The sequence below is a fragment of the Pseudopipra pipra genome, chromosome 16, assembly GCF_036250125.1.
Source record: "Pseudopipra pipra isolate bDixPip1 chromosome 16, bDixPip1.hap1, whole genome shotgun sequence".
Taxonomy (NCBI): Eukaryota; Metazoa; Chordata; class Aves; order Passeriformes; family Pipridae; genus Pseudopipra; species Pseudopipra pipra.
Window position 1 is genome coordinate 4449950 of NC_087564.1, and position 15051 is coordinate 4465000.

Below are 15051 nucleotides of genomic sequence, written 5' to 3' on the forward strand. Positions count from 1 at the left end.
TATTCTCTTTTAAATTTGATGCTGCAGAGTATAGGTGTGATTCTGACAGCTGAAGTTTTCCTGGCCACCTCATGCCATCAGAAAAACTTCCAAACAATACTTGGTTTTATAGTGCAAGCTCCATGCCTGTCCCAGTACAAAATATTAGTTTAATAATGACTGAAGATCATTCCTGAGGGCATAAGCTCTAACTTTGCTAATGAAGAATCTTGTAATAAAAGCTCTTCTATAATAAAAAGTGCAGTACAGAAAGATGCATGTAGAAAATCATGCTTCTTTTTGTTTTGAAGTTACTCTGTGAAAAATAATGCCAAGATTGGAAATGCTGACAGAGCATAATGAGATTTCTCTCCTAAAGCTGTTGTCCATTCTACCACAGCTTGCATCTTTCTAGGGCAGTTTAGCAACAAGCAAAAATTCACATGAGATTTCTTCACAGAAGTAGTTTTGTATATTAAACAGTCATAGCCAGGATAAGGCTCAGGCTCCAGTGATTAAAGAGCTTCAGAAAAAACAATAAACCCTGTTTTATGCTACAGTGTGGCATGTTTTCATCTAACTCACAGCATCAAGGAGAGAGAAAGAAAGCACGTAATGCATTGGATATGCAAAAGGTCTGCTGGGGAGAAAGAGCAGGTGCCAAAACAGGGAGGTTTATGTCACATGTGGGGCCTCAGAGGCAAGTATTTGTTAGGAGTCTGCCAAAGGGGCTACAGGGAATGGAGCAGAGGAAATTAGAACATATTCAGACCTTCTGAAGGTGGTGTAATGCAGGTTCAGTAAATACCCCAAAGGAAGAAAGCGCATCTAAATCCCTTAATAGTACTTTTGTTGTCCTCTCCTTCTGTTCTTGTCTGAGTTCAGGAAACATATCAAGTGTTTAAATATTATTTATTTTTTTTCAAACTTTAAAAATATCTTTATTACCATACTGGTAAAAAACGTATTAGTTTTCAATTTGCCAGGAGAAATAAGGAATTGATATATAGGCTTGAGAGGAGCAATAGTATGCAGAGTGTTTGCCCTTGGGAAGTAGCTGCTGGGATGGAACACGGCCATTTGGAGTCCCAGCAGCACATTTTCATGACCCACACTCTCTGGGTTTCCATCAGAGAGCTCAGACTGCCAAAGGGTGCCAGCCCTGCACTTAAAAGGATTGCACTTAGCCCAGGGTGTGAGTATCTAGCAGGCTGAATATATCCAATTGTACATTGAGATCAACGTGTTAGTCATGTTATCCTTTCAATTTTTTTTTCTGTTAATCTCCCTTATAACCAGTAACAACTTTTAAAATTTTATTTAAAAAAAAAAAAATGTTTTCTAGTTTTTAAATCTGTGTTCTTTTACATCTGAAGTATAAACCAGTGAGCAGTAAAAATTTAGTTCTGTACTTTTGCTGTTAATACACAAATTAAATTATGAAAGTGATTCTGTATTTTAATAGAGCAGGGCTTATTGTGTAATAAAATTGGGTCCACTTACATTTCTTGTACATTTTTGAATCATTAAAAGTGTAGCAGTGATGAGGAACACTAAACCGACCTAAAACATGTCATGAATTTTCATCATCTCTTCCTTGTGAGATTTTTCAGCCTTGTATACTCAGTATAGTTAGTGCAGAAAATTGGTCTTTGAAGGGAACAGCCCTACATTTGCAAAGGACTGAGCTGGGTTAGGTGTCCTTTGCCAGATCTGCTTTCCAGATGGAATGTGATGCACCAGAGTGTCAGCTTTGTTCTGAAGGACTCCGTTTGCAAACTTTGGGGTTGTCCACACTTAGGAAGAAAACTTGTGTAGTGCTGCCTCTGATGAGCAGTTCTCCCTCTAGGTCTGTGTGAACAGTAGTATAGAATTTAGTTAAGTAAAAAACTGCCACTATAAAAACATTAAAGCCATCCAGCTTCTAAAAAATTTATTGTAATTGTTACAAATAACACCTAATTAGTTCTATAAATAAAAATTAACTGGCTTATCAAACTCCAGCATCTAGTCTTTTCATTCTCACAGATGCTATGCTGACCAGTATGTAACTTTCTACTTTTAAAACTTATTTATGGAGTTGTGAAATTAATTTTACAAAATCAAAACACAGGGAAAACAGTATCTTCCTAGGAAGCAGTGTAACAAGGAATGCTTATAGTAGATGGTTTTTAAATAGGTATCACTTTGGGTTCCTTCCTTTTTTTAATTAGTTTTTTACTGACAATTACTAACAAGTTGGTTAAAACAAAGTAAGATTTCAGAGCAGTTTCAATAACGTTTGCCATTCCAAAAGACAAATTGCAGGGTGTTCTGGGTTCTTTTTGTAGGTACTAACCCAGCATATTATCCTTGCAGATAATTCTGTACTTTGGCATCTGAACACAGAGAGTCTGGGGCTCAGTGTTCCACTGTTCTGAGCAGAGATAAAAAAAGGAGTTTCTCAGTAACTTGTTTAGAGATAGTTTTTAAGGAGAAGTGATCTTTTCATTTAGGTGAGAGGGCAGTTTAATAACTTTGTAGAAATTAATCGGAAGGGTTTTCTGTTCAACAGTAGCTGGTAAGTCTGCATTGCTACTGGTCAAATCCCTTTTAGGCAAGCCTCTAACTTTTTCTCTCTCTCTAATTATCACAAGAGGTGATAGCAGTAAATACAGTGACAAATTATGCTACCTAAGAAATGCAGAGTAGCTCTGTATTTATATTGTGAAATCGATCCCCCTTTGTTTGTTTTTTTTTTTTTTTTTAAATTCATGTCTTTAGTATTACATGCAAGGTAAATCTCATTAGCTTGTGAAACTGTTGCAGATGACAAAATAAAGTGTAAAACTAGCAATTGTACATCCAGGTGAAAATGAAAGAATATTCAGTTTGATCACTAAGTTCACACTAAAAGTATCTCTGGTAGGGCAGAGGCAGTGATCAGATATTGCTTTTGGATTTAGTCAGTGCTGTCCCTGTAGTACAGATTGCAGATTCCTTGTTTTGTTTTTTCCCCTAAAATGTGAACCTCTAAGTAACAAGGTTCACAGATTTCAAAATGAAAATTTCAACTCTCTTTGATACATTGTAGGTGAAGTGATAAAAATAGATTTTTTTTTCTCTTGGGGTTTATATCTTCAAGGCTTTGTTACCCCTAAGAGATGTTTGCTCCTGAACAAAATAGTCTTCAGTAGGATCCTCAGGGTACTTAAAGCTTGCAGAGCTAAGTTTTTCCAGGCAGTTCTTAATACTAGCCAGACCTAGTTCCTTCTGGCTCCTATTTATTAGGCTCTTGCATTTTAAAGCTGTGCAGAACAGAGAGTTGCAGTTTCTCTATGTACCTGGCAGAGCAGGAGGCAGGAGCTCAGTGCAGTTGGGAGTAAAACAAGGAAAACTTGTGAACCCAAGTGTTAAAACTTCACCCAGGTTCTTTATTAATCCTGCACAACACCAAAACATTGCAAGGAAGCTGTGTATATGCATATAAAGGAATCATTCGATGTTAATCCTTAAACATGGTTTCCACTAACCCAAATCCTGTTTGCCTTGACTTCGGAAAGGACAAATCAGGATTTGTGGCATAAGGAAATTTTCCACATTTTGAAATATTAGTGTATTTAGCATTTCTCTTTTTATGTTACCTGGTTTATAAAAGAATTTTGCAAGAGAAGGTTTATATGAAATTACTCATATCTCTAGCTTATTCTCCTAAGATTCTGCAAAAGACTTTTCAATGTATTTGGATGACAGTATATGAGAATATACTATGTCATTTTTTTTAACAAATAGCAGAAAATTAATTTTCTGATTGCAGTTATATTAGACATAGAAAAAGCAAAATATTTTACTTTTGATATCCTCCTTTCAGATGCACAAAGTAAATTGCAATTTAATTTTTTTTTCCAAAGCGCTTTTTACATATTTTGCAGTAGTACCCTTTAATAGCTATATCAATATATTGTTTTATTTTTATTAGACTTCATAAATATATTGACATATCTGTAACACTAAACATGAAGCTTCCAATGCAAGAGTTTGTACATAGTCCATATCCAAATGTCACCATTATTTCATTTAAAAGATCCCAGCATGTCTACCTCATGATCCTTATGAACTCTATAGTACTGAAATACGTCAACACTTTTTCTTGCTACATTCATTAAAATTAAGCACCCTTCCCCTACCCCATCTGTAAACATCAAGTCAATTGGCAGCTAGCACATTTCCCAGTCAGCAAGCAGTATTGTGAATTTTATCTTCTCTTGCAGAAATCAATTCGTCTTCGTTGCAGCAGATGAAATTTCTTGTAACACCTCTGCAGGTAACAATCATTGATACTTCTTGATGCATCCATCCAGGTCTCAATATCCTTTTTCACATGCTGCATTGAATCGTAAGACAAGGCATAGGAAAGTCCAGAGTTATAAATCTTTGGGATAGTTTGATTAATTTGTAGCTTCAGCCTATAGGTTCTGCCATAGAAAAGCTGTTAGGTTATTGTGCTGACTTTGGTGTTTTGTGTCCAGTTTAAATATCATATGGCCTAGTACATAAGGATGTGTTAAACCTTCTGAGAAAAACTTACTGGGCAGTGCAATCAAGACTGTGACTTTCAAAAAGCCAAACCAAACAGAACTGATGAAAAGAGTAGAGGCTTAGATGTTTGTAGGACATTGTAAGTGCTCTAGATTTAACAATTTTCTTTTCAACTCTTTGGGGGCAAATGATGCCCACAAGGGTACAGCAGACCCTAAAGCACTCACAAAGTCTATCCTATGGATAAGATAGTGGGAGAGAGGGTCTGTGCCTTCAGAGGATCGCTCTCTAGTAAGTAAAAAGTCTTGATATACTATCATGTTGTAAGCCTTGGGTACAGAAGAATGAATAATGTCTTTAAAGGGTAATGGTATTTTGTAAATATGTTGAATATGTCAAGGGATTTTCTCTCTTTTAAGCAATAGAGTTTGAACAAGTTTAGTCTTAATTCAGGTAAGGATGGTATTATATTGCTGTACATAAGAAATCAAAAGGCAATATAAATAGTAATAGTGATGGGAGTTATTCTGCCAATAATGTTATGCAAAAAATTGAGTTCATAGAAGTTGTTCATATTGAAGGATGAAAGGGTATGTAGTGTGAAACAAAATGTTGGTATTAAGAAGTGTTTATTTATAGATTTTTATATTAGCAGAAATAAGTGAAAGATGATGAGATTTCTGTTTATGCCATAATGTTCTACATAGCAACAAATAAAGAGCATTTATGTATGAAAAAGAAACTCATAGCTAAACCTAAAATATGCTAAAATTGTAGTAATGTCTGTGCTAGCTACAGCAACTTTGGTGGTAATCTGAAAAGTTCTTCTGTAATAAAAACCTGATTTAACATGGGTTTTTCCAAGTCCTATATCATGAATAAAATACATTTTGAGAAGTCAATACCTGCCACATTCTTGACATCACTAGACTTGGATTTTGGCTTCCATTATTTCCCTTGAGCTTTCTGCTCAGCTCTTCATTGGAGTGAGCTCTAGTAGGAAGGCTATTAATTTGTAAATCTAAGCCTTGCTAAGTCAGAATAAATATAATTATTTTAGCAATTTTTATACTTGGAATTCTTGAGTAAGATGTGGGGTCTGTGGGGCCTGTTTTGCAGAGTGAACCCTTCTAAGCAATAATTTTTGCTCTAATAAAGACGTTTTTTCTCCTCAATTCAGGCACAATTTAAGTGCCCAGGACTGTATTATACACATTCTGTACTGGAATTCCAGTAAAAAATATGACACTTATTTATCAGTACATTCAGTGAACTTCACACAAAAGGAAATAGATCTCTGTGTATACTTATTAAAACTTTTCAGTTTACCAGCTGATTACCTCTGTTGAATTGATTCAACAATAAGGGATTTTTGTTAGGTATGTTTTTGACCATGTGATAAACACATCCATCATAAGTGACTGTAGGTGCCTTTTTTTGCTATAAGATATGAATTAGAAAGCTAATGAGAGCCTGTATCTGCTGTTTCTAATATACTAAAGTTTTAGTAAGAGAATTTAAAGGACTTTTGGCTTTATAAAAAAATAACTCTCTGGCCCGTATTCCTGGGATTCAAGTTGCCAAAGTTGAATTTGGTCTTTTGAATCTGTAAGTTGACTCGCAACTAATTTATTATCTGATGTTTTCTGTTTTAATACGTGGAGCATATATAGAGTTACATAAACCTTTAGAACCAAAGTTAACCTTCCTGTGGTTTTTCAGATGCATGCAAAACAGCTGCAGTATGATTTTATAGTGCTTTTTTTAGTGCTCCTAAACTCAATTGCAGTAATTTGACTGTGTTTGTAGAATTGACATAAAGTGAAGATACTGATAATATGGTCAATGTTTGAAATGTGAGTATATGTATGTTTGTATTGTTTCCTTGTAAAGAATGTGTGTCTTTGTAGACTTCAAATAGTAATATAACAAGTAAAGTTTTGGTTGGAAATTTTGTCATCCAATGGAAATGGGAGGTCTTGGGTGATTCTGCTGGTAATATTCACTCTTCTCTCCTTAATTCTTTATCATTCCTGCCAGAGGATACTTAGCCCTCAGCCACACGATAATCTTATTTGATTTGGGAATAAAGCAATCTTGAGTAGATAAATGTGTTAATGAACAGACATCGTGTCCATATACACATTTCTATTTAAATATGTGTATCTATTCTTGAATGCACATTACCTAAGGAAAACCTCTTCAGGTGTCTGCCAGAGGGGTCCTTCCATGGGAAATTTAAAAGCATTTCACTCCTGATTGCATCCAGTGCATTCTGAGGCTAAAAATAATTACTCTTCAGAAGAGAAGTTCTGTACTTCTGGGATAGATCTTCTCTGGCAGGAATGATTAAAGGGTTTGCAAACAGATCTGAGCTAGAACAGAGGCAGGGAAACTATCAGAAACCTCCTAGCAGTCTGATGATGGAATTTTAACAAGGATCTCTGAAGACCTTCCTCTAGCAAATCTCTGACAATAGTTACATTAGGGGAGAATTAATCCTGAGGTTCTTGGCTGATGGGGGGCAATGGGCATCTTGCCCTGTCAGGTCTGGATAAATCAGAATGAGACCCAGAATAAACCCTTGGTTTATTTACATGTTGGTTGCAGAACATTGTTCATTTTGCATCTTTAGCATTTTTAGTGGATTTTTCAAATCAGTGCTCAATCTATTTTTTTTTCTTTTAGGTTTTATAAGATCAAAATTCATAGTTTGTAAAGAAACTATATTTTTAGTGTCTCTTCCAAGCGCATTCTAGGAGGTACCTGCATATTACACTTTATGTTTTTTGTGTAAAAATGAGACAGGATCATTATTCTAGATTTATATTACTCTCTCTCTCTTCTTCCAGTTTTTAACTGTTATCCAACCTCCATGTACAAACAAAATAATCCAGTGTGGATGCATGCTTCATGTTATTTTTCTCCCAAGTGTATTTGCAATGGTTTTGGAATAACAGAGAGAGAGAGGCAAGTGTATATATAAACCTGAATTTACAATGAAGTATGGTGGAAGTGGATATAACATCTGTCCAATTGTGACTGTATTTATTTACATTTCTGAGCAGAATCAGCCCCAGGAGGAGGGATTGTGTGTTTGAGTGTGCACGCAAAGGAAATGCTTTATAAAGCTTTAAAAGTTGACAGTCTTAGATTAAGTTATTGACCTCCACTTGGAGAAAGATACAGTCTCCAAAATAGATTAAACATTCTGAAAGGTTTAATTTTATAACTCTAGGAAAGATGTTGCATACAAGCAGGCAGCTTAAAGAAACAAACACTGGAGTTTGTACTGTTGAAATATTTGAAGAGAAAGAATCATGGCCATTTTTAACAAATGCAATTGCTCCAATCATTGCAATTTTCCTCTATACCATCATTAACCTGTCAGCACTAACACTGCCACAAATGTAATTTATTAAACAGTAGCAAATATAGAGATACTTATTTAAAATCAAATCAGTATTGGATGAAGTGCTTAAAATGGTTACGGTGCCTGTTGTGGCAAACCTACCTCTTCTGTGTTATGTGAATAATTTTAGCCGGTCGAAATTTTGCAATACATACTTATATACATCTCATTGACCTATTCGTGTGTCTGGTAGGAGATACTGATCACATCAAACTCTTGCAAAAGAATTTTGAGCGAATATAATCCAAACTGCTTTGGAAGAATGCAGCTTCAGAGGTATTTCCTTTCGCCTGTTAGAATTACTGTGTGAAGACATATGCTCAGTTGTGAGAGGTTCTTCCCTTTAAGTGTTGCTGCCAATGGGTTTGACTTCATTTCATGAAGCAATTTGACTGGGAAAATAACCATTTTCTATGAGATGCTTTTATTATTATGTTCTGCTCTTCTGCTAATCAAATAAAAAATGAAGATGAAGGAGCATCTGTAAGGTCTTTGTGCCAGTATTTATTTAAGGCTGTACTGCTGTTCCCTGTGAAAAATGGCAGATACTGAAGTTTTTGCTCTGGAAAGACTAGGAAATGTTGCACTAATGCACAGAATTAAACTTCTTCTATAAATTCAAGTGTCCTTTATGTTGGCAGTTTAAACTTGCGTTTACTGCTGCTGTAAATAGTTGCTTATATGGAATTCCATTTGTTACAGCTTTTACTGCTCTCGGTAGTTGTGTGGCAAAGATGTTCAGCTATCGGATCAGTTGATAAAAATCAGTAAACACTTTGATTATCCTCTGTTCCTCTTTCATGAAGTTTGATTAATTCCTTTTTCTCACCCAGTGAAAACACTGGCAGCCCTCGCTGGCATCTTTGTCACTATCTCTGTGACAGCTCTGCCTTCCCCGTGCTCGCAGTTCTAGGTCAGTTCGCATGGCTAGTCAAATGTGACAACATGACAAGATTAAGTAAAGCTGAGGTTCTGTGATTTGTAAATGGAGGATTTGCAATGTGAAGCTCCTTTGATAACAGAAGTAGTGAATAATCTGTGTTTGTCCTCAACAAGTGCGTTAGAAGCATGCGTGCATCTTCTGGGCTGTTTTTTTTTAATGAAGCAACTGGATTTTTTTTTTTCCCTCTGATAGACTGGAAATAGTGCCCATGAACGATGGTCCATGTGTGTGCATGTTTGTATGCTTATATACAATAATTAAATGAGCAAGAATTCAGTTTTAGCATCTTGAGATTATCATATTCCTTTTAAAACATTAAACAAAAACACTCTGGTTGCATTCTGCACAACTTTACACACAAGCACAAAAGACTGCTTTCAAATTTAATAAACAAAGTACTCAGTATATTTATTATTGAGCGAGATAAGAATTTCCTCAAGGTCTATTTCCCTAAAATATAACAGCAATAGTAACGGGAAAATGCTTTACAGATCAAAGAAATACTTGGTTTTTATTGGAATAGAGCTGGTTTTAGTTGATGGCAAGCCACAGTTTCCCCAGTGGCTTTTTTTAAAGAACTTTATATGAATTCTCAGTTCCTTGGATAGAGGGTACACAGAAAGATAGTGGTGGTAGCATAGAATTACTATGGTAGATTTTTGACAAGGCATCAACTGAAATTCCCACATTTGTGTAAATCCAGACAGCAAGACTGAAACTTGAGTGAAAGCTTTTAAGCTGAGATCTATCCCTGAGATTGCTGTTTGTTACACTTGTATGTTTCTGCAAAGTAACCAATATCAATCATGTTTGGTTCAATGTTTAAAACTGTGGTAGCTCAGCTTTGGCTGGCTGTAAACACCTCACAAATTTCAGAAAAATCTTAGGTTGACAAACAGAAGTAAAAATGAAAACCACATCTGAGCACTAGTAACCGAAATTTCTGCAAAATCTGCCTGTCAATTAACAAGAAAATTAACTGGCCAAATTGAGCTATGACATAAATAAGTAAACAGGCAAGAATTGGAAATTCATCTCTACATATGGAAAAGTCTACATAGGCTTCTCAAGTTTCTCCTTGCTCCAACCTGCAGGAAAAAGTAAACACAGCTTTTGATATTTCAGCAATGACATATTTATGAAGATCCTTTCACGGAAACCTTTCATTATCACCCTCTCCCTGGAATACCCTGGTCAAGTTTCTTATCTCTGGGAAAACCTAGGAATGGGAGTGCTGTACTGACAGGAAATCCCTTATGGCTCTCCAAGCATCCAGGAGTTCAGCACTGCAGTACACCTTGAAGTTTCCCTGTTTCCTTGTCTCTTCCCAATTCTTTCTCTGCTCCACATCATAAATCTGTAGCACATTCTGGGTCATGAAGGAGGAAGATGACATGCAATAAAGTATATTATGGTCCTCTTTTGTGCAGTGACCTTAGTGTTTGATAATGGGCATTTAAAACTGTGCACAAAGAATTTTAGCATTCTTAACCTTTCCAATCAAGCAAAATGACCAGAAACCGTTTTTATCAACAGATTTCAATTTCCTTGGTCTCATGTTGAAACTTCAGAGACATCTTTCTCCGTGGCCTTCTGAGATATGGAGAGAGACTCATTGGTCATTCAGGTGACTGAAATGTCTGAAGTTGCCTGGTGTTAATGTCTAAAATGAAGTTAGTTGCTTGGTTGCAGGTGCTTTGAACACTGTAAGCAGATACCATCCTACTGCAGTGAGATGAATTTTAAGTTAAAGGGCCACCACTGCTGCACAGGTTTGACCCACTAAGCCTGAAATACTGCTCAGCAGTGTCGTGTGTGACTGGGGTGGACCAGAAGGAGCTCTGCTGCTCATGTCATCACAGTGATGTGACCCAGAGAAACAGCACCATGTTAGGTACTGGAATCATTTATCTGGACAAGGCCAGATGACCCTTGCTTTCCTTATATTCCTTCCACTTCTTTACTAAAATCTTCACACCTTTGTCTAAAATTTCACTTAGATCTTCCTGTAGCAGAGGGGAGCTGTGGATTGCCCCTCCCGTGCCACCTGCCAATGGCAAGAGGCACATCCTGCAGCGATGCCCATTCCCTGGGTGAGCAGGCAGGAGCACCCAAACACTCTGCACTGACCTCTCCAACTTCACCACAACCCACTCCTTCACTTGCCTCTCTGTGACATTCAGTAGTAATTGTCAGCACAACAATTTTGGTAATTTAAGGTTATTCTGGTTAAAGATTCAACACATATTGGTCTGAAGAAGAAACTATTTTTTCACTTGATTGTTCACTTATAACCAAAGCTGGTAAAGAATGGATAATATTTTGGAAAGCTTAGAAATATGAGCTTTTCAGTGGTACACACACTTTGCTTGTCACATGCAAGTAATGGGGGATGAGGTCTCAGCTAGGTTTAGCTGAGGTAGTGACCAATTCTTAACTTCACTCTTCATAGTTCTTAAGCACATTCATAATTTTCTTTATTTCCTCCAGTGATGTGTAGATGTGAAAAAATGTGTTAACTTGGTTTTTATTTGTGTGGTGAAATTTTCCTTACTGATGCTGTTATCAAACCCTACAATATGTATGTTATTAAGAAGCTTCTAAATGTGTCCAGTATTGGATCTCCACTGCTACATCTGTATGGAAATACAGCTGTAGTACTAAAGAACTTAAAATCTTGAAATTGTAATTACAATTAGAGAGACTTTAACAGTACCTAATGCTGAAGACTTATATATTCCATTTAAAAAGCCCTACTAAAATAAATCTCACAATTTCCCATTTTTAATTCTTTTTTTTTTTTCATTTGTTCCATGGACAACAAATTGTCCTTTATGTAGTATTTTAGCATTTTTAAACCCTCTGCTGAACATGACTGACAAGATTGAGGAGTAACATAAGTAAAGAACATAGATGATGGATAGTTTACAGTTGTATTTACAGATGTTAGCATGGCTACACTTTTTTTTTCTCAGTTATTTCCCAGTAAGTTGTTAGTTCAGCTATTTAAGAACCACTGTCAGTATGGTAACAAAATGCCAGCAAAACATTTTTTTTTCCCCATTATGTCCTGAATACATGTCCCAGATACTGGAAATTAGTGGAACATACCTTGTGCTAATTAATGATGCATCAAAATCATTCATCAGATGTGTTCTTAGACAAGGATTTGTGAGTGCACGTATTGGTTTCGATACACTGATTTAACATCCTGTAAAATACACACAGATAATGCCATTGACTATTCATTTATTCAAAATACTTGTCCTAAATTTTAGTTAATTGTTTACCTAGAATGATTATTTCCAGTGTAAATGGTCACAAAGTGTTTAAATGCCACTAATTTTAACGAGGAGTAAGCACGCTGGCAATAATAGTGAATAAATGCACCAGTGTCTGTGTGACTGAAGCAGCTTACTGATTTGCAGTGTGACAATATAGTTTAAATCCTTCTTACTATTTTCAGCATGGAAATCAGAATCTATTCTGCTAACCTTCTGAGCTTCTAAATTTGGTGTCATGCAAGGGCGTGTTTAAAAATTAGCATTTAAAAAGAAACCCACTTGCTTTAAGTTTAAGCTGACACTGTTCCTTTCCTCTGTGGAAATGAAATTTATTAATCATAATAAAACCATCATATTCTGAAGGTAGAGGTCACCCTGAGGAGGAAAAAAAAAAAAAGTCTATTCATCACAGAGGAATTTCAATGCATTTTTTTTTTCCCAGATAATACCTGAGCATGTGTTCTTTCCCCTTTGGAAATATATTCTTCCATGTTTGTGCTTACATATGTCAAGTGTATTTAGGAAGGTGCAAAAATGAGAACTTTGTGATTTAATTTCACATACTTTTTTTTTCTTTTAAATAAGATTTGGAAGAATGCTTTTTATGTTTTATTTTGTGTTTACATTGCCCACATTTGTTTAAGTGGAATTTCAACATCCTGTAAAAGAAAAAGAAGTGTTTCTTATTTTAGCAAGAATATATGCATTACTAATTCTGAAATATCATTTCCATGTTAATATCACAGTACAAACTTTAGCATTATCTTAATATAAATGTAAAACATTCTTTTTAAGGAGCAAGGATTGACTTTGCTCACAGTTCTCATGTTAGGATTACTTCACAGCTTTTTTGTTTTAAGGAAGAAACATGGTTTATATAGTAGGATGAAAAAAGCAAAGTAAAACACTGACAATAAGTGATTACTACTTTGGCAAAAGAATAATAAAATGCACTCAGAAGTCAATGCTGGGTTGAAATGGTCATATTTTCATCTTTTTAAATTGCTTAATGTGTGTGTTTATCCATATTTTCCCCTTAGTTGTCAAAATTTCTGTCAAATCATGATACAATATTAGCAACGTGTTTTATTACATAAGTGTTGTAAATTCACCAGTTACTTCAGCAGTTGACTTAAATATAATAATAATTTAATAAAACCCAAACAATAAGTATTCAGGCTTGTTCCTTCCTTACAAGTGGCCCTTGCATTTAGGCTACTTAACCCCCTGTCATGGGTGACCCAGGAGACTGTTTTGTGAGGCACTGGGACATAGTCAAGGATCCTGCAGGAAGGGGGTGTAGGATGGACACAAAATGCAGCCCTTAATCTTGGCCAAAATTAATGTGATTGCTACAAATCTAAATTTACAGCCCTTGCTCAGTATTGCAGCAAACAGATAGAAAAAAGAATAAAAGAATAAAAAGAAATATACTGAGTCCCATTGCTTTAAAAATAATAATCATAGCATTAAAGCTGCATAATAGTCCAGGCAGTTCCTCCTCTGTGTTACTTGGGCCATGAGGGAAATTTTATAATGCTGAAAACATGTCTAGCTTTGAATTAATTGTTTTCCCTTTCTAGATGTCTTCTTACTGTTTGAATGAGATTTGGCTGAAAAGAATTCAGATTTTATACTGATGTTTAAAATGGAACCTCAGACTTTAAAAATAGGCATACAGAGGTAATGTCTTCTTCACTTCAGCGTAGATGGACAAGACCTACGAGATTCTCTTATGGCTACTATCAAATCTCTAAATTATGTTTGCATCCTAATGTGGAGGGGTTACCAAAGCTGAGGTTTATGGAAGTTCTTCCTACTACAGAGGCTCCAGAGGGTGGGATCAGTGTCAAACCTGCTCAAAGAACTCTCAGTCTCCCTTTCCAGCTCAAAGAATCCCAAAGTCATTGACCCAACACAGACTGTTGTGATCGATTTTCCTTCTGGTTTTTTTTTTCAGTGGGAACTGCCTGTTTTCTTTGTTGTTAACTGCCTTGGATAGTTTCCAAAAATAGGTATTCATGGATATCAAACATTTAAATAGAATTGATATAGAAAGAGGAATTAATATGTTTTGTATAAGTCTTATAGACCTATTTTCCTGAGTTTGAGACCAGGTCTTTAGGAAAGTGATTGCCTAACACAGTGTTAGCCCTGGATATCCATGTATACCTTTGGTAGCAACGAGGACTTCTCTGCCCAAATCTAAAGTAAACGTAGGTGTGAAGTAAGATATAGAGCCCACATTCCTGAACTTGTGGTACTTTAATAGCTTAACTCATTTTTAATGTGTTATCACTTCACAGAAATTTGGATTTACTAAGTAAACAGGACAGTACACCTGAAGGCATTCAGTTACAATGGTTTACTTCGTACTGAAACACCCAGATTTTAGAGTACTTTATAAAAACATAGATAAACTTTACATTTGCTCAAAATACTGGACTCTGTTGATGGGAAAAAAATGGTTAATTCACAATACTGGAGTATTAACAACGTGCACTTGGAAGTTTGAACTTCCTGAATTTTTTTCTACTTTTTACTTTTTTCCATCCAAGTGTGTGGTTATATATACTTGGAAAGGGAAAAGCATGTGAATTCTGCAAATCTGTGACCCTGGGCTTGCTCTGAGAGTCAGGGATGGGAATGTAAAGTCTCTCTCTTTTCCATGCTGAACCCTTTTGCCTTCAGCCAGCACAGTTGTCCCAGCAGGTTATTTGCTGGGATTTCCATACGAAATGAATCCCTCCTAATCTTGCAAATTTTGGCTCAGCGAGATGGAGAATTAAAGACTACCTTGTCTGTGATAATTTCTGCTCCTTCCTTGAAGATGTCACTGAGTGGGTGGGAATATCTAGTTCAGATAATTTGGACCTTTTCTCTACCTCACAGCCAGGACCCACAGTTGTGGGTGG

General features: G+C 35.9%; 1 protein-coding gene across 45 annotated transcripts in view; it reads left to right on the top strand.

The window, feature by feature from the left end:
• Positions 1-15051, top strand: part of RBFOX1 (RNA binding fox-1 homolog 1) — a 1150020-nt gene that overhangs the window by 1129934 nt on the left and 5035 nt on the right. For 9 of the 45 annotated variants that reach the window (XM_064672735.1, XM_064672739.1, XM_064672737.1 and 6 more), the window contains one exon: positions 4230-4282. The exons of the other annotated variants lie outside the window; for them this stretch is intronic. In XM_064672735.1, the coding sequence (XP_064528805.1) occupies positions 4230-4282 (53 nt within the window). The remainder of the gene's footprint in view (positions 1-4229; positions 4283-15051) is intronic. 45 annotated transcript variants of the gene reach the window in all.